A 23655-nucleotide genomic window follows, 5' to 3' on the forward strand; every position below is an offset into this window, starting at 1 on the left:
TCCCCCTGAGGCCACGCCCCCGCGGCGGGAGGGGGCGGAGCGAGGCGGAAAAAAACAAAAAAAGTCCTCGAGGCCGAGTGACGCGCGGTCCCGCCCCCCGGCGTCATCGCCCTCCTTTCCCGTCACGTCAATAAAAGCCGCTTTCCCGCCTTTCCCGGTAGCCACGCCCCCTCCCCGCCCATTCGCGCGCCGTCCCCGCCCCCCGTGGCCCCGCCCAGAACGGCCGGCAGCGGAGCGGGGCCTGGCACGTGCGTGGGAGGGGCCCCTCCCTCCCCATCGCATCCCTGGGTGTGGCCCCGCCCCCGCCGCGAGCACAGGGGTCGCGGGGTCAGGAGCGGGGTCTGGGGTCAGGCGCGGGCGCAGGCCAGGGGTCAGAGGTCAGGTTCCCCCCCCCCAGCCTTCGCGGGCAGCCCCTCGCTCTGCCGGGCGCCGCCGCCCCCCCCGCCCTTTGACCTCTGACCCCACCCGACCTCCGCCCTGCGCCCCACCCGCAGCGCCCCCGCGTGGGAGGGGGCCGCCCAGGGGTGGGGGTGGGGCGGGCGGGGCCCCATCACCCCCGGCGCCGCGCCCGGGCGGGCGCAGACATGCAGCCGCCGCCGCCGCGCCAGGGCCAGGCCGCCGCGACCCCCCCCGGGGCGGACACCGGGACCCCCCCCCCCGGCCCCACCCGCTGGGGCATCTGCTCGGCCGGGCACATCAGCCACGACTTCGTGGTGGCCCTGAAGACCCTCCCCCGCGAGGAGCACCTGGTGGGGGGAGGGGATCCTGGGGGGGAGGGGAGGGGCGGGGGCCCTGGGGGAGGGGATCCTGGGGGAGGAGGGGGCTCTTGGACACCTGGGTACCCTGGGGGGAAGGGGATCCTCTGGGGGGAGGGGCAGGGAGTCCCCGGGGGGGAGGGGATCCTCTGGGGGGGGGCGGGGGGTTGCCTGCGGGGGAGGGGCAGGGGTCCCCTGGGGGGGGGGAGTGGCCTCTTGGACACCTGGGTACCCTGGGGGGGGGGGTGGGGGCTCCTGGAAGCCGGGGTCCCCTTGTGTGGGGGAGGGGCTCCCGGACGCTGGGGCCCCCCCGACCCCCTCCCCATCCCTCCCCCTCCCCCCAGGCGGTGGCGGTGGCCGCCCGGGACCTGTCCCGTGCCCAAGCCTTCGCGCGGCGCCATGGGCTGCCCCGGGCCTACGGCTCCTACCGGGAGCTGGCGGAGGACCCCGACGTGGGTGAGGCCCCCGGGGTCCCCTGGGGGGGGGAGGGGCTGGCTGGGACCCCGGGGTCCCTTGGGCTGGGGGGAGGGGCTGCCCTGGACCCCAGGGACACCCCGGGGTGGGGGAGGGGCTGACCCGGCCGCCGGGCCCCTCCCCCAGCCGTGGTGTACGTGGGCACGGTGAACCCCCAGCACCTCCCGGCCGGGCGCCTCTTCCTGGCGGCCGGCAAGGCCGTGCTGATGGAGAAGCCGATGGCCGTCGGCGCCCACCAGGTCCGGGAGCTCGTGGAGGCCGCCCGCGCCCAGGGGGTCTTCCTGATGGAGGTGGGGTCCCCAGTGCTCCCAGTAACCCCCACCCTGTTCCCAGTAACCCCCGTGCCGCTCCCAGTGCCCCCGAGGCCCCCATTCCCAGTGCTCCCAGTGCCCCGTCACCCCATTCCCAGTCCCTCTGCTCCGCTACCTCTCATTCCCAGTGCCCCCACTCCCCCCATTCCCAGTTCCATTCCCAGTGGCCCACTCCCATTCCCAGTACCCCCAGTCCCCTCATTCCCAGTTCCATTCCCAGTACTTCCAGCTGCCCCATTCCCAGTTCCATTCCCAGTCCCCCCCATTCCCAGTGCCCCCACTCCCAGTTCCATTCCCAGTACCCCCAGTTCCCTCATTCCCAGTGCCCCCACTCCCCCCATTCCCAGTTCCATTCCCAGTGGCCCACTCCCATTCCCAGTACCCCCAGTTCCCTCATTCCCAGTGCCCCCGCTCCCCCCATTCCCAGTACTCCCATTCCCAGTGCTTCCAGCTGCCTCATTCCCAGTTCCATTCTCAGTGCCCCCATTCCCAGTGCTTCCAGCTGCCCCATTCCCAGTTCCATTCTCAGTGCCCCCAGTCCCAGTGCTTCCCGCTGCCCCAGTCCCTCCATTCCCAGTACCCCCAGTTCCCCCACTCCCAGTGCTTCCAGCTGCCCCATTCCCTGTACCCCCAGTCCCCCCAGTGCCCCCCCGACGGCCCCGCTCCCCCCAGGGCTTCTGGACCCGCTTCTTCCCGGCCTGGCAGCGGCTGCGGGCGCTGGTGGCCGGGGGGGCCCTGGGGGAGCCCCGGCTGCTGCGGGGGGCCCTGGCCTTCGCCCTGGGGGACGTGGAGCGGCTGCGGGAGCCCGGCCTGGCCGGGGGGGCCCTGCTCGACCTGGGGGGCTACGGGCTGCAGATGGCCACCGCCCTGCTGGGGGGGGCCCCCCGCAGCCTCAGCGCCCGCGGCTGCCTCCACCCCTCCGGTAAGGGCTGGGGGGCACTGGGATGGGGGGCATCGGGGGAGGCAAGGGGCTGGGGGGCACTGGGATGGGGGCAAGGGGCTGGGGGGGGCACTGGGGGACACTGGGATGGGGGGCAAGGGGAGGCAAGGGGGAGACAGGGGCACTGGGGGACACTGGGATTGGGGGGAAGGGGCTGGGGGCGCTGGGGGGCAAGGGGATGAGGGGGCACTGGAAGACACTGGGATGGGGGGAAAGGGGGAGATGGGTGCACTGGGGGACACTGGGATTGGGGGGAAGGGGCTGGGGGGTCACTGGGGGACACTGGGATTGGGGGGAAGCGGCTGGGGGGCACTGGGGGACACTGGGATGGGGGCAAGGGGGGCCAAGGGGCTGGGGGGCACTGGGCTGGGGGGCAAGGGGGGCTGGGAGGGGGCAAGGGGCTGGGGGGCACTGGGATGGGGGGCAATGAGGTGGGAGGAAAGGGGAGGGGGGCACTGGAGGACACTGGGAGGCTGTGGGGGGCAAGAAGGAGGCTGGGGGGGCTGCTGGGTGCCGGAGGGGGTTTGGGGCAGCTGGGGAGAGCTGGGGGTCTCTGGGGGTCCCGGTGCCCCACGGCTGCGGGCGCAGGGGTGGACGAGACGGTGACGATGACGCTGGAGTACGAGGGGAACCGCCAGGCTGTGCTGACCTGCTCCATGGGGGCCGAGCTGCCGGGGGGGGCTGCCCTGGGGGGCACCTGCGGCTGGGCCGAGGTGGGAGCGGGGGCCCTGGGGGGCCCCATGGCTGGGGGGGGATGGGGCTCAAAAACCTGCGTCCCCTGGGGGGGGGCACCATGGGGGGGCCCCAGAACCTCAGGTCCCTCTGGGGAGGGGGGGGCACCACGGTTGGGGGGGCAGGGCTGAGACCCCCAGGCCCCCCAGGGCTAAGCACCCCCGATGGGGGGGTCCCAGGCACCTGGAGCCCCGACTTGGGGGCACGTGGGGGGGATCCCCCACTTGGGGGCTGCAGGGGGGCGACCCTGTGCCCCTCCGGTCCCTGACGTGCACCCCCTCCCCAGTTCCCCAGCCACATGAACTGCCCGACGGAGCTGGTGGTGGGGGGGCGGCGGGAGCTCTTCCCCCTGCCCCCCCCGTCCCAGCCCCTCAACTTCCCCCACGGCACCGGCCTGCGCTATGAGGCCCAGCACGTCCGCGAGTGCCTGCTGCAGGGTGAGGGGGGGCCCGGCCCCCGAGGGGGGTGGCAGGGGGTCCCGGACGCCTGGGCCCCCCCCCAACGCCCCCTCTTCCGCCCCCCAGGCCTGACCGAGAGCCCCGTGATGCCGCTGGCCGAGAGCGAGCTCATCGCCCGGCTGCTGGACGAGGCGCGGCGGCAAGTGGGGGCCGCGGGGCCGGAGGGGGGGGCACTGGCAGCCCCCTGCCCCACGGAGTGAGCCCCTGCCCCACGGCGTGAGCCCCACACCTCAAAACACAATAAAGAGCAAGCTAAACCCAAGCCTCTGCTTTCCTTGCCCCCCCAAGCTCACGCCAGTGCCCCCCAGTACAGACCAGTCCCCCCCAGCACAGAGCAGCCACCGGGGGAATCGCCGGGCCCCTTTATTCAGAGCAGCAGCCCGTGCTGGCGCAGCACGGCCGTGAACGGCGCCGTCTTCTGCTCCACGTTGCGCTCGGCCCGGCGCCGCAGGCTCTGGGAGGGAGGAGGGGGCGTTAAGGGGGGGCCCAGCGCCCCCAGGGAGGGATGCGCAGACGGGGCACCCCCCAACGCCCCCGGAATGGGGGACCCCCCCTCAGGGCGGCACTGAGGTCCCTGATTCCAGGGTGCCCCCACAAGTGGCGGTTTCAAGCCCCCTCCCCCCCAATTCCTGGGGTCTCCCCCATTTTTGGGGATCCCCCCCCTCACCATCAGCTTTTTCTTCTTGTTGTAGCGCAGCTTCGCTTTCTCCTTCCGCTTCTCCTCCAGCGCCGCCGTCACCGCCTGGTACTTCCAGCCCACCTCGTGCGCCAGCCGGCCCAGGAAAGCGAACTGGGGGGGCGCGGGGGGTCAGGGGGGAGCCCCGATACCCGGGAGGGGACCCCGGTGCTGGGGAAGCCCCCCCGGACTCCCCCCACCTTACCTTGCGGGTGGGCTTCAGCCGGATGATCTTGAGAGCAGCCGGGACCACCATGCGCTTGCGCTGTGGGCGGGAGAGCGTCAGGAGGGGGGGAATTTGGGGGGCGGGGGGGGACAAGGGGGGATTTGGGGTCCCCCGTGTCTCAGTGTGGAAGTTTCTCTCAAGGACCATCGAACAATGTAGGTAAAAACGCATCATCGACACGGGGGGGGCCGATCTGGGGGGGTCCTGGGGGGGGTCCTGGGGGGCCCTCACCTTGTCGTAGGGCGGGGGGATGCCATCGAACACCTTCAGCCTCTCCAGCGCCGCCTGCCCACGCTTTGTCTTGTGGGGCAGCATCCCTGGGAGGGGGCAGGGGGGGTCAGGGGGCTCGGGGGGGCACCCCGGGATTGGGGCGGGGGTCCCCGGCCCCCCCAACTCACCTCTCACCGTCCGCCAGAAGATGCGGCTGGGGGCGCGGAAGTGGTAGGGCCCCCGGGAGGGGTTGGTGTTCATCCGCTTCCGCAGGAACGCCAGGAACTTCACTGGGGGGGAGAAGCGTTACCCCCCCCCAAAGCGGGGGGACCCCGGCGCCCGGGGCTCCCGTTACCCCCCCGGTAACCCCCCCACCCCCCCTCACTCACGTTTGTTTCGGTAGAAGTTGCCGGAGATGTTGATGCCCTCGCAGCGCACCACGACCACGCGCCGGCCTAAGGACAGGGACACGGGGGTGAACACGGACACGGGGCGGGGGGTGAAGGCGCGCACGGGGACACACACACGGACACGGGGTGGACGCGGGGGGACACACGGACACGGGGGGGTGAAGGCGCACACGGCGGGGGAGCGGGACACACGGACACGGGGGGGTGAACACGGACGTGAGGGGGGGATAAGCGGGACACACACGGACACGGGGGGGGACGGACATGGGGGGGACACACACGGACACGGGGGGACAGACACGGGGACACACGGCCGCGGCTCGGGGGCGGCAGCGGCCGGGCCCACGCGCCTTCGCCCCCACCCGGCCGCGGCCCCCGGCGCTCAGCTGGTAGTGCATGGAGGCGGCTCTCACGGTCGTGAGACTCGACAGCCGAAGAGGCTTCATCACCGCGCCGGGGGGCCCGGAGGGTCCCGGTGTCCCGGGGGGCGGGGGGTCCCGCAGGCCCCGGGGGGTCCCGCACTCACCCAGCAGCACCTGCTTGGCCACGATGGCCGCCAGCCGGCCCAGGAGGTGCCCGCGGCCGTCAATCACCAGAACCTGCGGCAGCGGGAGCGGCGGGGGGGTCACCGGCGGGGCCCGGAGGCCCCCAGGCCCCCTCGGAGAACCCACGTGGACGCGCTCCCGCCGGCTCCCGCAGCCCCTCCAGCTCCCCCGGGGCGCCCCGCGCCGCCCCCCGCCGCCGGGAGCGCCCGCCGCCCCCTCCCCGGAGCCGCCGGCCGCCCCCGGGCCCCCCCCGGGCCTCCCCAGGCCCCGGCGCGTACCCGCGGCTCCGCCATCGCCGCCGCCCGCTCGGGAAAGAGGCCCCGCCCCCCGCGCGCCGCGGGGTCACCCCTTCCGGCGGGTCCGGCGCAGGGGCGGAAGTGACGTCACGCGCGGGCGGCAGGCGGGAGCGACGCTGCGCTGGGAGGTGCCATGGCGGGCGGAGCGTTACGGCGTTATGGAAATGAGGGGGCGTGGCCTGGGCCCTCCGCACCCCGCGGGGTCCTAAAGTCCGCGGGGACCCCAGTTCTCCCAGTATCCTCCAGTGCCCCCAGCGCCCCCCACGTGTCCCCAGTATCTCCCAATACATCGCCTAGTGCCCCCAGTATCTCCCAGTGCCCTGAGGACCCCCCCCAGTGCCCCCCACTCACCCTCTATGTCCCCAGTATCTCCCAGTACATCCCCCAGTACCCCCCAGTATTTCCCAGTGACCCCCAGTATCTCCCAGCAGCCCCAGGATCCCCCCCAGCGCCTCCCACTCACCCCCCGTGTCCCTAGTACATCCCCCAGTGCCCTCCAGTGCCTCCCAGTGCCCCCCAGGACCCCCCATACCCCCAGCAGCCCAGCCTCCCACTTGACACAGACGCGGGGGCCGATCCAGGGGCCGCAGCCCCCCCTGTATTTATATATGTACAGCGGGGGGGGGCCGGCCTTGGGGGGTCCTGGGGCACCGGGAGGGGGGGGCTCTGAACGGGCGGGGGGGGCCACGATCCCAGCCAGGGGGTGGCTCTGATGGGGCTGGGGGGCCCGGGGGGGGGCTTTGGTGGTCCTGCGAGGGCTTGAGGGGTCCCCGGTGGTCCCGGGGGAGGCCGTGGGGGGGCTTTGGTGGTCCCGGGAGGGCTTGAGGGGTCCCCGGTAGTCCCGGGAGGGCCTGGTGGTCCCGGGGGAGGCCCTGGGGGGGCTCCCCGGTGGTCCCTGGGGGGGCTTTGGTGGTCCCGGGGGCGCCCTGGGGGGCTTTGGTGGTCCCGGGGGGCTCGGGGAGTCCCCGGCGGCCCCGGGGGGGGGTCCCGGCGGCAGCGGGGGCTCATCCGTGGGTCTCCCCGCGGGGGCCGGGGGCCGGGGTGGTGCCGGTGGCCCCGTAGCCCGGGGGGGGCCCGCCGGGGGGTCCCCCCCCGCCGCCCCCTTCCTCCTCCCCCTCCCCCTCCTCCTCCTCCTCGCTGTCCCCGCCCCTGGGCGCCAGCGGCTCCGCCTCCTCGCGCGGCGGCTCCGCCCACCGCTGCGGCTCCCCCGAGGCGAAGGCGCCGTAGAAGGCCACGCCGCCGTAGTGCACCAGCGCCGCGATCAGGAAGACCCACTGCCACTCCTCCCGCGTCTGCCAATCCGCCGCCGCCGGCCAATCGGCGAGCCGCGGAGGCGGGACCGCGGGGGGAGGGGGCGGGACGGGGCGGGAGGAGGGCGTGGTCAGGGAGGGGAGGGCGGGGCCAGGGCAGCGGCGGGGCCGAGGCAGGGGGGCGAGGCCAGGGGTGGCAGTGAGTCTCCGGGTCCTAGTGCCCCCCAAACCGCGTGTTCCCGTGCCCCCCCCTAGTCCCCACTGCCCCCCCCCCCGGTCTTAGTGCCCCCACCAGGGTTTCCACTGCCTCCCCCGGGTCCTAGTGCCTCCCCAAAGCTCCTAGTGCCCCACCATACACCCCCATTACCATTACCGCCATTACCATATACCATTACACCTTCCGAGTCCTAGTGCCCCCCTCAGTCCCCGTTGCCCCCCAGGTTCCCCATTACCCCATAAGTGCCTATCTCCCTCCCGGGTGCTAGCGCCCCTTATCCCCCCCCGAGTCCCCCAGCCCTGCTCCCCCCCCCCCACCTTGTGTCGGGTGAGGGCCCCCACGATGAGGGGACAGACCATCCCCGAGAGCGTCCCCACCCCGTTGGAGAGCCCCATCAGCACGCTGGCGTAGCGGGGGGCGATGTCCAGGTGGTTGACGTTGAACCCTGGGGGGGGCAGGGAGGTCACCCACATGCGTGTCCCCCCCCATGTCCCCCCCATCCCCACATCCGTGTCCCCACCGGAGATGGCGAAGCCACTGAAGCCAACAGCCAGGACGAGGAAGGAGATGGCGACGGCGCGGGACCGCGAGTACCCCACCACCAGCAGCAGCGTCGCCTCCATGCCGAAACCTGGGGGGCCAGGGGTGGTCACCCACGGCCAGGGATGCCCCAGACCCCCACATCTGCCCCCAGGGACCCCCAACACCCCCTGGTTGTCCCCTGGTTTCTCCACAGCCTCCCCAGGACCCCTGTGCCCCAGCCCCCCGGCCCCCCATGTCCCAGCCCCCCAGCCCCCCATGTTCCCCCTCGTCCCCCTCCATGTCACCCCCAATGTATCCCCATCCTCCCCCACGTTCCCCCTGGCAATCCTCTCCATGTCCCCTCCCATTCCCCGCCACATCCCCCTGTATGCCCCCTTGTCCCCCCATGTCCCCCGCTCCACTTCCCCCCATGTTCCCCCCATTTTCCTCCCTCACCGCCGCAGTTCATCATCTTGCGAACGTTGGTGGTCGACATCAGCCCCCGGGAGCGCAGGAAATCGGCGATTTGGCCCCCGATGGGGACGACGATCGTCATCACCAGGTGGGGCAGGGCCGAGAGCAGCCCCACCTGCGGGGCCGTCAGCCATGGGGCGCCCGGAACCCCGGGGTCCCCCCCGAACGCCAGGGTCCCCCCTGGGGCGGGGTCGGGGTCCCACCTTGCTGATCTCGAAGCCGAAGACCTCCTCGAAGTAGGCGGGCTGGCTGATCAGCAGCAGGTAGAAGGTCCAGCTGCGGCAGAAGTTGGCGACGATGATGGCGTAGACGGGCATCGAGGTGAAGAACTGCCGCCATGGTGTGGCCAGCTGTGGGGGCACGGCTGCCAGCGACCTCCCGACCCCTGACCCCCGACCCCACTGCCGGTGACCCCTGACCCCCTCACCCCACTGCCGGGGACCCAATGCCTGGCCCTGACCCTGCACCCACCCTCTGACCCTGACCCCTGACCTGACCCCACCCCTGACCCAGCTCCCAGTGCCCTGCAGCACCCTGACCCCATGGGACTCTGCTCTGACCTCTGACCCCTGACCCCACTGCCTGCGACCTAAAGCCCCTAACACGACTCCTGACGCTGGTGCCTGCAACCCACCCCCCACCGCTGGGACCCTGCAGGGTCCTGACCCCCGACCCCTGACCCCCGACCCCTGACCCCGCCCACCAGCAGGGGGTTGCTGCCGACGCTCTCCCCGATGCTCTCCTCGATGTACTTGCGCTCCTCGGGGGAGATGGTGGGGTGCTGGGCCGGGCTCTCGTAGGACACCAGCACCCAGAAGAGGTACCAGCAGACCCCGAAGCTGCCTGGGGGTGGGCGGGGTCAGGGCGGGGCCGGGGCGGGGCCCCGGAGGGTCTGGGGGAGGGGCAGGGGGGTCTCACCATAGACGTAGAAGACGGAGCTCCAGCCCGTGTACTGCACCAGGACGCCGGCCAGGGGCATCGCCACCACCGCCCCTGCGTAGGAGCCTGCACCGGGGACCCAGGCATCCGGGGGGGGGACGGTCCCTCCCCACCAGCCCCACGGCCCCCCAGGGACATGAGTGTCGGGGTCCCCCCCCGTCCCACGGGGACCCCCCCATCCATCCCATGGGGACCCCCCCATCCCACGAGGACCCCCGCATCCCACGGGGACCCCCCATCCATCCCACGGGACCCCCCCCCCCATCCCACGGGGACCCCCCGCATCCCACGGGGACCCCCCCGTCCGGCCCTACCGCAGAAGGCCGTGGTCGCCAGGCGGCTCCTCTCCAGGGGCGGGGCCCACTTGCTCCAGATCCCGTGACACGCCGGGTAGGTCACGCCCTGGGTGGGGCAGGGCGGGGTCATGCCCAGCCCCGCCCTCACCCACCACCCCTCTCCCACCCAGCCTCAGCAGCCAATGGAGAGCGGCCACCCACCCTCTCAGCCCTGCCCCTCACAGCCTCAGCAGCCAACGGGGAGCGCCGCAGCAGCCCCGCCCTCACCTCTACCAGCCCCTGCAGCACACGGACAGCGATGACGCAGCCCACGTGGGTGCGGGCGGCCGCCGGGATCAGCATGTTGAGGAGCGACGTGGAGACGATGGCGAGGCCGAAGACCCTGCAGGGGCGAGGGGGACGTGCGAGGAGGCCTCGTGCAATGGGGGGTGTGTGCGATGGGTCCACGTGTAAAAGGGGGATGTGCAAGGGAGGGACGTGCAATGGGGGGGGCGTGCAAGGGGGCCTTGTGCAAAGAGGGGGGACGTGTGAGGGGGCCTCGTGCAATGGGTCCATGTGCAAAGGGGCCTCATGCAAGGGAGGGACGTGCAATGGGGGGGGACATGCAATGGGTCCACGTGCAAGGGAAGGACATGTAACGGGGAGGGACATGCGAGGGAACCTCGTGCAATGGGGGGGGACGTGCAATAGGTCCATGTGCAAGAGGGGGTGTGTGCAATGGGTCCCTCTGTGTCCCCCCCACCCCCCTGCCCCCCCCACCTGTTGGCCGCAAACTTCTGGGCGATGAAGCCCCCGGGGATCTGGGTGACGATGTACCCCCAGAAGAAGGAGCCGTGGATCATCCCCACCGTCTCAGGGTCCCAGTTGAACTGGGCGTGCTGGGGGGGGGAACACGGGACAGGGGGGTCACCACAGCTGGGACCCCCAAACCTGCTCCCTCCTGACCATGGCCCCCCAACTTCCCCAGCCCCCCTGCACCTGCCCATGCCCCCTGTTGCCCCCCAGCCCCCCCACCTGCCCGTGCCCCCCGTTGCCCCCCCTACCTGCCCGTGCACCCCGTTGACCATGCTGACGACGGCCACCCCCAGGTTGCAGCGGATGCCGAAGCTGATGCAGAAGCCGATGGCGCAGAGGATGGCGATGCTGTAGCGCCGGGGGAGGCCACAGCACGTGCAGTCCAGCACTGGGGGGTGTGGGGGGCCCCCCCCCGACCCCCCCCCGGAGACCCCCCCAGGGCCCAGCTCCAGCCCTTCCGCATCCTCCTGCCGCCGCTCCAAGGCCCTGCAGGGACGGGGGGCCCGGGGTGATGGGGACACAGAAGGTGGCTCCGGTCACCCCACGGCCTGGAGACGCCACAGCCCACTGGGCCCCCCCATGTCCTGGGGCTGCCCCTAGCCCCCTGGACCCCATCCCTCCACATCCCTGGAGTCCCTGTGTTCCCATGGCCCCCGTGCCCCCCAGTCCCCCTCATCCTGGAGCCCCCCCGTGTCCCCTCATCCCCCGTGTCCCACCTCCCCTCCGGTGTCCCCCCCACATCCCCCCCTCTGTGTCCCCAGGTCCCCCCTGCCCCCCCGGCGCGGCAGCAGCAGATTACTGCAGGTCTAAATCCCTCGTCTGAGCCCCCGGGGGCGGGGGGATGAGGACACACGTGCGTGTGACAGCTACACGCAGGCTGGGGGGGACACACGCGGGCACACGCGTGTACAAGTCCCCCAGCCCCCTCCCACCCCACGCGCGCGCCCTGGCTCTGGCACACTCGCACTTACATAAACTGGGGGGGGATTAGGGGCAGCCGGGGGGGCGTCAGTGGCATCGGAGCTGCTCACACACGTGCGTGCAAGGGGCAGGACCCCCCCCGGGGTGCGCGGGGCAGCACGAGGGGCCCGGGAACCAGCCCCCCACCCCGACGCCTGGGTCCCTCAGGCCCCCCCGGGTCCCCGCTCACCGGTGCAGGCGGCCCAGCCCGGCCCCCACCTGCCGCCTGAACGCCTCCCTGTTGAACTGCATGGCAGCTCAGGGCACCATGGTCCGCCGACGCCTGGGGCCCCCCAGACGGCTGGGTCCCCCCCCGCCCCCCAACACCTGGGCTGGCTCCTCTCCTCCCGCACGCCTGGGTCCTCTCGTCTCCTCCCGGACGCCTGGGTCCTCTGGGAGCCCCCCCGGCCCCCCCCGCCGCCGGCGGCTCAGCGCTAAATCCCCCCTGCGTGGGCAGAGCCCCCCCGCCCCGCGCAGGGGGAGGGGCAGGATGCCCGGGTCCGCGGCGGGGCCCTGCCCCGGGGGTGGGACGCTAGGGGGCGCAATTGGCAGGGGGCAGAGGGGACCCCGGGGGGCAGAGGGGACCCGGGGGGGCAGAGGGGACCCGGGGTCCGGCCCGCAGCAGGCACGCACACGTGTGTCCTCGGCTCACGCTTTATTACGAGGTTTTGTACAAAAAAGGGGGTCGGGGGGGAGGGGGCACCACGGCCTGCGGGGAGCCCCGCCCCCTCACGCCTGCAGGGGCATCGTCACGGTGAGGACCTGCGGGGGGGGGGAGGTCAGAGGTCAGCTGGGGGTGGTGCCTCCCCGGGAAGGGGTGGGGCCAGGGAAGGGGTGTGGCAAGTGAGGTGGGTGTGGCCAGGAATCACCATGGTTCCCATTACCTAGGTGATGAGAACAGGCGGGGCTAAGGGCAGGACAAGTGAGCAGGGCCAGAGTTTACCATGTTACCATGGCAACAGTTACCTTGGTGCGCCGGTGGAAGCAGGCGTGGCAGCGGGCAGGGTCGGGGGGGAGGGGCAGCCCCAGCTCCAGGAGGGGGGGGCCCCCCTCGGCCCCCCCCAGCACCAGCCGCTCCTCGCTCAGCCCCAGCCACAGCGACCCCGCCCCTGCCTGGGTGGGGCGGGGCAGGGCGGGGTCAGGGGAGGGGCCAGACAGCCCCACCCCCATCCTCACCCCCAGGGTCCCCCAACCCCACCCCCGACTTTTACAGGGACCCCTCACCCCTCCAGAGCCCCCCACGATCAGCCTGATCCCCCCCAGTTTCCCCACAGCAGCCCCCCCAGCCCCACAGCAGCCCCCCAGTGCCCCCCCCAGCCCCACACCAGCCCCCCGGGTGCCCCCTTCAGCCCCACAGCACCCCCCCAGCCGCCCCCCCCAGTTCCCCAGCAGCCCCCCACTCACGGCGTGGGGCAGGAGGATGCGGGCCTGCAGCACCTGTGGGTGCTGGGACGAGGGCTCAGCCACCACCACGAACTGGGGGGGTGCTGGGGGGCTGCGGGGGACACACACAGATCAGGTGGGGGGTTCCAGGTAAGGGGGGTTCCGGGTAAGGGGGGTTCCGGGTAAGGGGGGTCCCGTCCCCGCTCGGTCCCACGGCTCCTACCTCAGGGGCGGTGGCAGCTCCTGTGGCGGGCTGTGGGGGGACACAGGTCAGAGAGAGGCGAGAGAAGACAAGGGGGTCACAGGGGACCCCGGGAAGGTGGGGGGGTCCTGGGGGGTGTCAGGGGGGCCCACTCACTCCTCAAGCTCCTGGATGTGGGGCCGGGGCCGTGCCCGGATGTTCTGGGCCGAGATGGAGCCCATGAACTTGCGGTTCTGCAGCACCCGCCAGCCTGGGGGGGTCATGGGGGGTCATGGGGGTGCAAGACCCCCCCTAACCCCCTCCTGATGTCCCAACCCCCAGCACCCCCATCCCAGCCTCCCCCCACTGCTCCCATTCTCTCCCCTGCTTCTGCTCCCCCCACTCCCAGTGTTCCCAGTTGTCCCACCCCAATTCCTCCCCAGTCCCCCCAGTTCTCCCCATTCCCAGATGCTCATCTCCATTCCCAGCCTGTCACCCCTCCACCCCAATGTCCCGTTTCCCCCCAGCTGCTCCCAGTGCCCCCAGTCCCCCATACCAGTCAGCTCCAACTCCACGCCGTACTTCTCAGACAGCCCCTCCATGGCCACCGTCAGGAAGAACTCCAGGTACAGCGGGTCAGCCTGGGGGGGTGAGGGGGGGTTAGGGCTCCCCAATTCCCCCCCAACCTCCCAATTCCCCCCCAGCCCCCCCTCACCTGGAGGGTGTGGAAGAACCCCGAGTTCACCACCACGTCGTAGGCGGTGCAGCCCCGGCCACCTGCAGGAGATGGGGGGGGGGGTCAGGTGGGGCTTGGGGGGCTGGCAGGGGGTCAGGGTGATTTTGGGGGGGTTGTCTTACCGCGGTCCAGCTCGGCGTGGGGCTCCCCCAGGCTCATGGGGATGCGGAAGGCCCCAGCAGCAGTGGGGGGGGCGTGGAGGAGGCGCCGCAGCCCAGGAGGGGACAGTGGCGGGGGCGGGGGCACCTCCCCCGAGTGACAGACGTTGACGAAGACCTTGCCCCCCCCTGCCCGGGTCTTCACGCACAGCCCTGGGAGGCGCAGGGGGGGTCAGGGGGCAGCCGGGCCCCCCCGGGCCCCCTCCAACCCTCCCTGGAGCCCCCTTACCTGGCTGCGGGGTGACAGCGCGGGAGGGGGCCGCCGGGGGGGGCTCCTCATCGTCCTGGGTCGCCTGGGGGGAGCAGAGCGACGGCGCGGGTCAGTCCCGGGATCCCCCCACCCGGGATCCCCCCGGCCCCCCTCCCCGGCCCCACCTGCAGCAGGAGCCGCCGCAGCGCCTCGTCATCGCCCTCCTCCGCCTCCAGCTCGGCCGACAGCAGCGACGGGTCCGCAGGGGCCGCCATGGACTGCGGGGGGGGGGGGGGGGGCGGAATGTGGGGAACCGGGGCCCGGGGGAACCCATCGACCCCCAACATCCCCCGGGCCCCGCCGTACCCCAGCCCCACCCGGGCTCCCCCGGCCCCAGAGACCCCCCCCGGGCCTCCCCAGACCCCTCAGGGCCCCCCGGCTCGCTCCGCGCAGCCGTTACCGGCCGCCGCTCCCTCCCGCCGCGCGGCACTTCCGGTTCCGGCGGGGCTCCTCTCTATGGTTCCGGGGCAGCGGGGCCGCTCCCTCCGTTTGGGCGCTCGTCTCGTTGGTGCGGCGGCGATGGCAGCGCTGGGGCCTCCCCCGGTCCCGGCGATCTTCAGCACCATGGAGGAGGGGCCCAGACCCGGGGGGGCCGCACCGGCGGAGGTGAGGGGGTCCTGGGGGTCTGCGAGGGGCCTTGGGGGGTCCCGGGGGGGCTGTGGGGCCGGGGGGGGCACGGGGGGACCCATGGGGTACACTGGAAAGGGAAGCTGTGGGGCCATGGGGGATCCTGGGGAGCTCAGGGCGCCCTTGGGAGGGCCTGGGGGGCTGGAGGTGCCATAGGGGGGTCCTGAAGGAGCAAATGGGGCTGGGGGAGAGCACTGGGGGACACTGGGGGGGCCCACGGGGGGTCCTGGGGGGGTCTTGGGTGGCCCATGGGGCTGGAGGGTCACGGGGGAGCCCTGGGGGGCCTGGGGGACACTGGGGGGTCCGCGGGGCCGGGCTAGGGGCCTGGGGGGCACTGGGCGGGTGGGGGGGATGGGGGCCCCCGGATGCCTGAGTCCCCTCGGCGGGGGTGTGGGTTAGGTCCGGACGCCTGCGGCCCCGGGGCGGGGGGGGGGTGCTGGGGGCAAAGTCGAGGGCGAGGCAGCACCCGGACGCCTGGGTCCCCCCCCGCGGGCCGAAGGTCGTTGGGGAGAGGGAGGGGCTGCTGCATGTGGTGCTGCAGCCTCGGGGGGACCCCGGCGTCCTGGCCGGGGGGACCCATGCATCTGGGCCCCCAGGTGTGGCTGGAGACCCATGGCCGGGCCCTGGGGCATTTTGTGGATGGGACATGGCTGAAGCCACCAGGACGGGGGACGCTGGAGTGCCGGGAGGCCGCCACAGGTACGGGGGGTCAGGGGTCAAGGGTGAGGGTGTGGGGGGGTCAGGGGTCACACCCACCCTCTCCCCCCGGCCAGGGCGGCTGCTCGCGACGGTGCTGCAAGGGGAGGAGGCCGACCTGGCGGCAGCCGTGGAGGCAGCAGCAGCGGCAGCAGCAAAATGGGGGCGGCTGGGGGGGCCCCAGCGGGCCCAGCACCTGCAGCGGTGAGTCCTTGTGACCTCTGACCCTTGGGCTCTGACCCTGATCTCTGATCCTGCAGGGTTTCCCACAGGGCCATAACTGTTCGTTTCTGCCCTGCAGCAGTGTGACCCCCTGTGACCGTGCATGACCCCCTGTGCCCCCACATCCCCCCGTCTCCTCACCCCCCGTCCTCACTGTCCCCACAGGCTGGCAGCGGCACTGGAGCGGGGGGCTGCGAGGGTGGGGGCAGTGGCTGCTCTCTCGGGGGGGCGGCCACTGGCCCAGGCCCTTGGGGCTGACCTGGAGCTGGGGCTGCGGCTGCTGCGGGTGCCGGCGGGGTGGGCCCAGCTCGGCACCCCCAGTCTGGGCGGCTGGGCTCCCCTCGGTGAGTGTCTCCTGGGACCCCCAGGACCCCAGCACCCCCTGGGACCCTGCTGAGCCCTCCCCTGCTGTCCCCAGGCGTGGTGGCCATCCTCATGTCAGGTCCTTGCTCCCTGGCGGCGCTGCTCTGGAAGCTGGGACCCCTCCTGGCCATGGGTGAGTGGGGGGACCCTGACATCTGCGGGGGAACCTGGCATTCAGGGGACCCAGGCATCCAGGTGGGGGGACCCCAGCATCTGCAGGGGGGACCCCGGCGTTCAGGGGACCCAGGCGCCTGGGGAGGGGACCCAGGTGTTTGGCAGGAGACGGGGACCCCCGGTGTCTGGGTGGGGGGATCCAGGCCCCCGGGGGACCCAGGCATCCTGCGCAGGCAATGCGGCGCTGGTGCTGCCGCCGGCCGAGGCCCCGCTGGCGCCGCTGCTGGTGGCAGAGCTGAGTGGGGAGGGGGGCACACTGCCCCCCGGGCTGCTCAACGTGGTGACAGGGACCCCCCACCTGCGCCGTGCCCTCCGCGCCCACCCCTGTGTTGCTGCCGTCACCTTTCTCGGTGCCCACCAGGTATGGGGGGGCCCTGCCCCGTGGTGGGGGTAGGGTGTGGCCTGGGGTGTCACTGCGTCCCCCATGTCCTCACTTGGGGGGCAGGACATGTCCGGGGGGGTCCCCATGTTCCCATGTGTCCCTCCCTGTGCAGGAGGAGGTACAGGATGTGGCCTGGGGGTCCCCATGCCGGGGACCACGGCTGGGGAGGGCCTGGGGGGGCCGCATCATTGTCATCGTCCTCGACTCAGCTGACCTGGACAGTGCGGCCGCCGCTATCGCGGGAAGCGTGGGGACCCCCCCAGCGCTGGTGAGCAGAGGGGGCTGGGGGGGGGGGTTGGGGGATCCCAGAGGGTTTGGGGGTCCTGGGGGGGTCTGGGAGCATTGCAGGGGCTCCCTGACCCCCCCTCCCCGTGTCCCCAGTTCCCATGGGGGGGCTGCGTGGTGCTGGCGCAGGAGGGGGTGGTGGTGCCACTGGAACGACGGCTCCAGGCCCGGCTGGGGGTGCTGCGCATTGGGGACCCCCTGGACCCTGGCACCGACGTGGGGCCGCTGCCCCCCCCGGCTGCCCCCCCCGAGGGGCTGGTGCAGGCGGCGCGTGAGGAGGGGGCTGAGGTGAGGGAGCGTGGGAGGGGACATTGGGGCGCAGGCGGACATGGGGGGCTGGGGGGGACATGGGGGCAGGAGGGGACACAGGGAACATTGGGGAGCATGGGAGGATGTGGGGGGGCTGGGGTGAGGGGGGACAAGGGGGGCACAGAGGGGTTTGGGGCTGGGATGGGGCCACAGGTACCATGAGAGCAGGGGAAGCCATGGGGACATTGCGGGGGACGGGGGACTGAGGGGGGTGGGATGGGGGGATGTTGGGGGGTACCCAAATGCCGGGGTCCCCTCAGGGGGCCTTGGGGGTACTGGGACACCGGGGTCCTTTGTCTCCCCAGGTGTTCCAGCCACCGGTGACCCTGCCCCCGGGGGGGCGCTTCTACCCCCCCACCCTGATCACGGGGGTGGCCCCCACCTCGTCCTGCCTCCGTGAGCTGGTGGGTGCCAGGGGGGGCCAAAAATGGCTGCGGGAAGGGTAAAATGGGGAGGGAGCGGCACAAACAGCCGGGGGGGTGCAGGGCAGGAGGTGTTGGGGGGTGCAGGTTGGGGGTCAGCTGATGGTGTCCCCCCCCAGGTGCCGGGGCCGGTGCTGGTGCTGCTGCCTGTGCGATCCCCGGGGGAGGCCGTCACTGTGGCCTCGGGGCTGCCGCACGTGGCTGCCGGCGCCGTCTGGGCTCAGGATGTGACTCTTGCCCTTGACGTGGCTGACAGGTGACCTCGAGCCTTGACCCTGATCCCATGACCTTGACCCCCATGCCTCTGACCTCTGACCCCTGATCCCACAGGCTGCCCCTGGGACTGGTGTGGCTCAACACGCTCAACCTGCTGGACCCGATGGGGGGCTGCATTGGGGGGGCCGGGGACGGCGTTGGCCTGGAGGTGGGGGGTCCCAGGGGGGTCCCGGGGAGGTGCAGGGGGTCCTGAGGGGCTGGATTGGGCTTGCTGGGGGTCCGAGGGCAGGCCTGGAGGGGCCTGAGGTGGTCCTGGGTGGTTTTGGGGAGCCATGGGGGACTGGGGGGGGGGTGGCAGGGTGGCTGGGGGAGCCCCAAGAAGCTTTTGGGGACCCCAGAACGGGCCTGGGGGCTGTGGGGGCCCTGTCCCGGTGCAGACGGGCTGTGCCCACCCCCCCAGGCGCTGCGAGAGTTCGGGCGTCCCCCCTGGGAGGCCCCCCTGGGGCCGGGGAAGGCCCCTGAGACCCTCCTGGACCAGGAGCTCAGGTAACGCCCGCCCCCTGTGCAGCTCGGGGACCCCCCTGCAGCTGACCCCTGACCTCTGACCCTGCCACCTCCAGCCCAGAGCCGGTCCCAGGGGGGCCCGCAGCAGCCCCCGACTCTGCTGACGTCGCTGCAGCCGTGGAGGCCGCCCGCCGTGCCGCCCTGGGGTGAGTGATGGGGCCGGGGGGGCCGGGGTCCCTGCTGCGGGGGTCAGGGTACCGGACGCCCGCGTCCCCGCCGCTCCCACGGCCTCTCTGCAGGTGGGGGCGGCTGCCGGGGCCGGCGCGCGCCCGGGTGCTGCGGGGGGCGGCGGCGGCGCTGGAGGGGGGCAGGGCCGCGGGGCCCCCCCGGAGGGACGGCGGTGAGGACGACGGCGATGGGCGGCTGCGGGCCGCGCTGCTGCGGTGGGCGGCGCACGTGGAGCTGATGGGCGGGGTTGTGCAGGTGGGCGGGGCCTGGGAGGCGGGTGGGAGGGGCCTGAAGGGGTGGAGCTGGGTGGGGGTGGAGGCTGAGGATGGAGCCCTGCGGCTGTGTGTGGGCGGGGCTGGGTGCGACAGGGGGCGTGGTCAGGTAACAGGGGGCGGTGCTGCTGTGTCAGGAGCGGATCTGGGCAGGAGTGGGCGGGGCTGGATGCTGCGGGGGGCGGGGCCAGGCGGGGGGCGAAGCTGGACAGCAGGGGGCAGAGAGGGGGCGTGGCTGACACCGCGCCCGGGGTGGAGCCTTGTCAGGGGCGTGGCTAACCTGTTCCCGCAGGAGGTGCCGGGGGGGCGGACCCTGGTGACGCGCAGGCCGCGGGGGGTGGTGGGCGTGGTCTGGAGCGGGCCCCGCCCCCTGCCGCGCGCGCTGGAGCTCCTCCCCCCCGCGCTGGCGCTCGGCAACGGCCTCGTGGTAGTGGCGCCCCCCAGCGGCGTCGGCCCCGCGCTGCGCCTGCGGCAGGTGGGGACCCCCGGGACCCCCGTGCGCCCCCCCGGACCCCTCAGGGACCCCCCCGGACCCCACCTGCGAACCCCGCGGGGACCCCCCGGGACCCCACAGGAGCCCGCCTGCGAGCCCCTCAGGGACCCCCCCAAAGCTCCGTGGCAGTCCCCCATCGACCTCTCCCGGACCCCCCCGAAGCCCCTTGGAGCCCCCCAACCCTCCCATGGATCCCCTCCAGGCCCCCCATGGCCCCCCCGCCCCCAGGGACCCCCCGTTCATTCCTTGGTGACGCTCCTGGGACCCCACGGGCTCCCCATGTCCCTATTCGCTGTGTGACCCCTGCATTGTCCCCCCACCCCCCACTGACTAGGACCCCCAACCCCCCCCCGTGACGGCCGCTGTCTGTCTGTCCCCAGGCGCTGGTGGCTGCAGGGCTCCCCGGGGGGGCCCTGGCAGTGCTGCCTGGGGGGGCCGGGGGTGATGGGGTGACGCTGGCACGGCACCGCCCCGACACGCTGTGGCTCTGCGGGGGGGGCGCGGTGAGTAACGAGAGGGGCACGGGGGGGCGTGGGGGGCCGGATAACACGTGGGGACCGGGGGGGACCTGTGGGGGGGGTGGGGAGGGCAGAGAGCCCCACCCGCGACGGGGGGGGTCCCCCGTCACGGGGGCGGTCCCTGTGGTGGGGGCTGGGGGGGATGTCCCCAGCACGGGGGTGTCCCTGTCCCACAGCCCCCCCCCAGCAGCCTCCCCTTGCCCCCCCAGGACCCCCACTGGGCCTCGGCTGGGAGCGTCGCGCACCTGTGGGTCCCGGGGGGGGTCCTGGGGGAGCCGGGGCAGGAGCCCCCCCCCGGCGCTGAGCAGGAGCTGGAGCTGCGCTGCACCCGCCCCCACTGCCTCTGGGTGCCCGGGGGGGGGGCCTGAGCCCCCGACCTCTGGGGACCCCCCCAAAGCTGTGACTCCGACCCCAATAAACGCCCCCAGCCTCCGCCTGTGTCGCGTCCCTGCCTGCCAAGGGGACGGGGGGGTCCTGGGGTGGGGAGGGGAGCCGGGGCGCCGGGGTCTCTGCGGGGGGGCGGCTCCCGCACGCCTGGGTCCCTCCCGGGCGCCTGGGTCCCCACCCCGGATGCCTCCATCCCTCCCGGCCCCGGCGCCGCTTTCGCTTTCGGCGGCGGCTCCGCCGCGGCCCCGGGGGGTCCCGGGGGGGTCCCGGGTCCCCGCTCGCCCCTCCCCTCGGCCGGTCCCGCCATGGACCTGGCCCCCCCCGGCTCTACCCTGGTAAGTGGGGACGCTCCGGTCCCCCCCCCCCCGGTGGCTCCCCTCCACCCCGCTTCTCCCCTGGGGCCCACCCATAGCCCCGCCCCAACGCCCCGGGACCCCCCCGGGACCCCCGCGGGACCGGGTCCCCCACCCCCCGGTGCCCCCCCAGGTCCCCCTTCTGCTCTTCCTGGCCGTGCCCCCCCCCGGCGGCTGCTGCTCCTTCGACTTCAACCCCTTCAGCAGCACCTTCAGCACCCACGTGGACGCTCTGGTGAGACCCCCCACGGGACCCCCCAGCGTCCGGGACCCCTCAAACCCCTCTGGGACCCCAGGGACACCCCCGGGGTCCCCCTCACACCCCCAACACCCCTCACCCCTGTAGACATCCCAGTGAGACAGCCTGAATCCCCCCAGGACCCACCCAACTTCCCCAAGACCCCCCAAACTCCCCTGGGACCCCCAGGAGCCTCCCCCAACCCCCTGAACCCCCTCACTTCCTGGGGGAAGTCCCACCCTGGGTCCCCCCAAACCCCCCAGAACTCCCCGTAGAACCTCCGGGCCCCCTGAGCCCCCCCCCAGACCCCCAGGATCTCTTTGGGGTCACCTTAAGCGCTTCCCCGGTCCCGTAGACCCGCTGGCTGATCCTGGACTACCCCGTGGCGATGCCCAGCAACCTGGAGGCGGTGAGCAAGAGCCCCTGGACCCCCGCGTGTGCCCCCGTCCCCCCCGTGTCACCCCATCCCCCTGACCTCCACTCCCCTCCTGCACCCCCCACACCCCCTGCCCCTGTGACCCCTCAGACTCCTGACCCGTGTCTCCCCCAACCCGGGACCGCCCCGGCCCCCCAGGACAGCCGCTGCTCCGACCTCTGGGGGCTGCACTTCGGGGCTGCGGCGCTGGGGCGCATGGTGGGGGTGGCGGGGAGGGCACTGGCCCCCCAGCTCCAGGCTGTCGCTGCTCAGATCGCCTTTGTAGCCGAGTGTCACATCCACGTGAGTGGGGGTCCCGGGGTGGGGGGGGCCACCTCTGGGGGGGTCCTGAGGGGATAGGGAGGCTCTGGGGGTCCTGAGAGCAGATTGGGAGGGGCTGGGAGGCTCCGGGGGGGAGGCGGCTCTGGGGACCCTGCAGGGGTCTTGGGGTGGTCCCAGGAGGGGCTCTGGGGAGTCCGGGGGGGCTCTGGGGACCCTGCAGGGGTCTGGGGTCGTCCCGGGAGGGGCTCTGGGGGTGTCCAAGGTAACTCTGGGGGTCTTGATGGGGGCTCTGGGGGGGGTGGGTCTAAGGTTATTCTGGGGGTCTCGGGGGGGGTCTCTGGGCAGGGCTGGGGGACCTCTGGGGCATTTCTGGGGTCCCCAGGGGGGTGAAGAGGGGTTTGGGGGCCTAGGGCTTCCCAGGGGGTCTGGGGGGGGCCCAGGGGGGTTTGGGGGCTCTTGCGACCCCCCCCCCCCCCCCAGGGCCCCCAGGGCTGTGTCCGGCTGGAGACGGTGAACGTGTCACAGCTGCTGGGAACCCTCGTGCAGCATCTGAGGCGGCTGCAGAAGCGACCCCCCCACTTCCCTGGCTGCGACCGCCTGCGCTGCCGCCCAGGTAGCACCCCGGGACCCCCTGGCGACCCCCATGGCACCCTTGGGACCCTCTGACCCCTTGCAGACCCTCCCCTGGGGACCCCCAAGGGAGGGGGGGCACTCCCCAGACCCATCCTCAGGGATTTGCTGCCCAGAGAACTCTTGGGACCCCCCCTGGGGACCCCCCCACCCCCAGGGGAGCCCCCTGAGCCCCCCAGGGGCTCTGTGCTGCATGGAGATCTTCCCAGGACTCCCCAGGGACCCCCTAAGCTCATGTAGACACCCCCAAGCGAGGGTGATACCTCTCTGCAGCCCCCCACACCCTCCAACCCCCAGGGACCCCCCCAAAGCCCCCCTGGGACCCCTCTGACCCCCATCTCCCGCCAGGCCCCCCGCTGACCCCCCCTGCAGTGCAGCATGAGGGGACCCCGGGGGCCAGGCTGGGCCCCCCCTGCCCCCGGCAGCCACGGGCTGATGCTGCTGGGGGGGCTCGGGGGGGGCCCTGGCGGCAGCGGCCTGGGTCCTGTGGAGGCGGCCCTGCACCCAGGTGGGGATGCACGGGGAGCACTGGGGGGTGGGTGGGGGGCACAGGGCTACTGGGAGCGCTGGGTGGGAGGGCAGGGGTACTGGGAGCAGGGCTCTGGGGCTGCTGTGGGGGTGCAGAGGGCACTGGGATGGGAGCACTGGGAGCACTGGGGGGTGCTGGGTGTCCCTCCCCTTTCTCAGCCCCCCCAGCCCTTGCAGGGGACCCCGGCATCCAAGCAGGAGGGGACCCGAGCGACCGAGCGGGGAGCCAGGGACGGACTCAGGTACGGGGGGGCCCTGGATGCTGGGGTCCCTGGGGAGGGGGGGCTGCCCAGGCGCCTGGGTCCTCACCCCCGCCCCCCTCCCCATTCAGGCTGACCTGACATGCCGGCGCTGCAGCATCAGGGCTGCGGGAGAGATGGGGTCACCCCGGATACCCCCCAGAGGCATGGAGGGACCCTGGGGGCCACAGGGGGGCCCCTTTGGGGGCCATGATGGGACCCTCCAGAGCCATGGAGAGACTGGGGGGCCCTGGCCCCCCACGGCCACCCCACAGGGCCCATAAAGTTGATGTTGAGATGTTGACTCTGAGCCTGGTTTGGGGGGGCCAGGGGGTGGAGCCTCCCCCGAGCCCGCTGCACCCCTCATGTGGCCTCGTGCACCTCGAGGTGGCAGTGCTGGGGGATCCCTGGGGCTCTGCACCCCCAAAGCCACGCTAGACCCTGCCGTGGGAACACAGGGCTGGGGGGGGCTCCCCACAAACGCTCTCGAGGCATCTCCCCAGCAGCTGCCCCGGCCTTGTTAGTGCTCAGCTAACGAGGCACTGTGGCTGCCCCCACTCACATGCTGACTCATGGGCTGGGGGCACCCGCTAATGAGGCTGGGGGGTTGGTCAGCATGGGGGACTTCCACCCTGATCCTGCTAGCAGCTTAAAGGGCCCCAAGGCAGCGCTGCAAGT

The 23655-nt window shown here is 73.1% G+C and overlaps 6 protein-coding genes and 2 non-coding genes across 24 annotated transcripts; 3 read left to right on the forward strand and 5 right to left on the reverse strand.

Moving 5' to 3' along the window:
• Nucleotides 1–476: 476 nt before the first annotated feature.
• Nucleotides 477–3992, forward strand: DHDH (dihydrodiol dehydrogenase). Of its 5 annotated transcripts, XM_087772865.1 has the most exons (7): nt 477–749; nt 1100–1211; nt 1356–1519; nt 2213–2462; nt 3069–3193; nt 3499–3649; nt 3737–3992. In XM_087772865.1, exons 1-7 carry the CDS (start codon nt 585–587, stop codon nt 3868–3870), a joined length of 1101 nt encoding a protein of 366 aa, XP_087628991.1. In that variant the 5' UTR covers nt 477–584; the 3' UTR covers nt 3871–3992. The 5 variants fall into 5 exon arrangements, with proteins under 5 accessions (XP_087628991.1, XP_087628988.1, XP_087628990.1 ...); XM_087772862.1 differs by having other exon boundaries at nt 1356–2462; XM_087772864.1 differs by having other exon boundaries at nt 3499–3992.
• Nucleotides 3993–4017: 25 nt separating this feature from the next.
• RPL13A (ribosomal protein L13a) lies at nt 4018–6100 on the reverse strand. 2 transcript variants are annotated; one of them, XM_087772881.1, is made up of 8 exons: nt 6016–6100; nt 5719–5791; nt 5172–5237; nt 4971–5072; nt 4804–4889; nt 4552–4611; nt 4338–4460; nt 4018–4124 (listed from the first exon to the last, which is right to left on the reverse strand). In XM_087772881.1, the coding sequence occupies exons 1-8, from the start codon at nt 6028–6030 to the stop codon at nt 4038–4040; spliced, it is 612 nt and encodes a 203-aa protein (XP_087629007.1). In that variant the 5' UTR covers nt 6031–6100; the 3' UTR covers nt 4018–4037. The 2 variants fall into 2 exon arrangements, with proteins under 2 accessions (XP_087629007.1, XP_087629008.1); XM_087772882.1 differs by lacking the exon at nt 5719–5791 and having other exon boundaries at nt 6016–6085.
• Nucleotides 4684–4754, reverse strand: LOC148053759 (small nucleolar RNA SNORD34). The gene has a single exon (XR_015707939.1). It is a non-coding gene; the product is annotated as a small nucleolar RNA SNORD34 (small nucleolar RNA).
• On the reverse strand, nt 5569–5648 carry LOC148053760 (small nucleolar RNA Z195/SNORD33/SNORD32 family). Its single transcript, XR_015707941.1, has one exon. It is a non-coding gene; the product is annotated as a small nucleolar RNA Z195/SNORD33/SNORD32 family (small nucleolar RNA).
• Nucleotides 6101–7037: 937 nt separating the features above from the next.
• Nucleotides 7038–11788, reverse strand: SLC17A7 (solute carrier family 17 member 7). The gene is made up of 12 exons (XM_087772969.1): nt 11677–11788; nt 10775–11012; nt 10491–10609; nt 9999–10113; nt 9750–9837; nt 9415–9501; nt 9200–9339; nt 8700–8846; nt 8479–8611; nt 8021–8131; nt 7818–7945; nt 7038–7325 (listed from the first exon to the last, which is right to left on the reverse strand). The coding sequence occupies exons 1-12, from the start codon at nt 11736–11738 to the stop codon at nt 7038–7040; spliced, it is 1656 nt and encodes a 551-aa protein (XP_087629095.1). The 5' UTR covers nt 11739–11788.
• Nucleotides 11789–12124: 336 nt separating this feature from the next.
• PIH1D1 (PIH1 domain containing 1) lies at nt 12125–14655 on the reverse strand. 3 transcript variants are annotated; one of them, XM_087772869.1, is made up of 11 exons: nt 14595–14655; nt 14320–14412; nt 14174–14237; nt 13909–14097; nt 13766–13827; nt 13607–13691; nt 13228–13321; nt 13093–13122; nt 12891–12981; nt 12453–12599; nt 12125–12248 (listed from the first exon to the last, which is right to left on the reverse strand). In XM_087772869.1, exons 2-11 carry the CDS (start codon nt 14407–14409, stop codon nt 12216–12218), a joined length of 885 nt encoding a protein of 294 aa, XP_087628995.1. In that variant the 5' UTR covers nt 14410–14412; nt 14595–14655; the 3' UTR covers nt 12125–12215. The 3 variants fall into 3 exon arrangements, with proteins under 3 accessions (XP_087628995.1, XP_087628994.1, XP_087628996.1); XM_087772868.1 differs by having other exon boundaries at nt 14320–14614; XM_087772870.1 differs by lacking the exon at nt 12453–12599 and having other exon boundaries at nt 14320–14614.
• Nucleotides 14651–20338, forward strand: ALDH16A1 (aldehyde dehydrogenase 16 family member A1). 2 transcript variants are annotated; one of them, XM_087772858.1, is made up of 17 exons: nt 14651–14800; nt 15418–15520; nt 15595–15721; nt 15905–16083; nt 16158–16235; nt 16450–16637; nt 16771–16926; nt 17040–17231; nt 17558–17656; nt 17794–17930; nt 18005–18098; nt 18351–18436; nt 18511–18600; nt 18694–18877; nt 19187–19369; nt 19768–19890; nt 20115–20338. In XM_087772858.1, exons 1-17 carry the CDS (start codon nt 14651–14653, stop codon nt 20271–20273), a joined length of 2328 nt encoding a protein of 775 aa, XP_087628984.1. In that variant the 3' UTR covers nt 20274–20338. The 2 variants fall into 2 exon arrangements, with proteins under 2 accessions (XP_087628984.1, XP_087628985.1); XM_087772859.1 differs by lacking the exons at nt 14651–14800; nt 15418–15520 and having other exon boundaries at nt 15819–16083.
• Nucleotides 20339–20460: 122 nt separating this feature from the next.
• On the forward strand, nt 20461–23613 carry FLT3LG (fms related receptor tyrosine kinase 3 ligand). 9 transcript variants are annotated; one of them, XM_087772873.1, is made up of 8 exons: nt 20461–20627; nt 20850–20880; nt 21239–21292; nt 21410–21601; nt 22061–22193; nt 22559–22718; nt 22916–22980; nt 23070–23204. In XM_087772873.1, exons 1-8 carry the CDS (start codon nt 20476–20478, stop codon nt 23072–23074), a joined length of 792 nt encoding a protein of 263 aa, XP_087628999.1. In that variant the 5' UTR covers nt 20461–20475; the 3' UTR covers nt 23075–23204. The 9 variants fall into 9 exon arrangements, with proteins under 9 accessions (XP_087628999.1, XP_087629004.1, XP_087629001.1 ...); XM_087772878.1 differs by having other exon boundaries at nt 22127–22193; XM_087772875.1 differs by lacking the exon at nt 22559–22718 and having other exon boundaries at nt 22127–22193; nt 22907–22980; nt 23070–23613.
• The last annotated feature ends 42 nt before the right edge of the window (nt 23614–23655 follow it).

The sequence above is a fragment of the Nipponia nippon genome, unplaced genomic scaffold (genome assembly GCF_047370975.1).
Source record: "Nipponia nippon isolate SJK-2023a ecotype South Korea unplaced genomic scaffold, ASM4737097v1 scaffold_38, whole genome shotgun sequence".
NCBI classification, from domain to species: Eukaryota; Metazoa; Chordata; class Aves; order Pelecaniformes; family Threskiornithidae; genus Nipponia; species Nipponia nippon.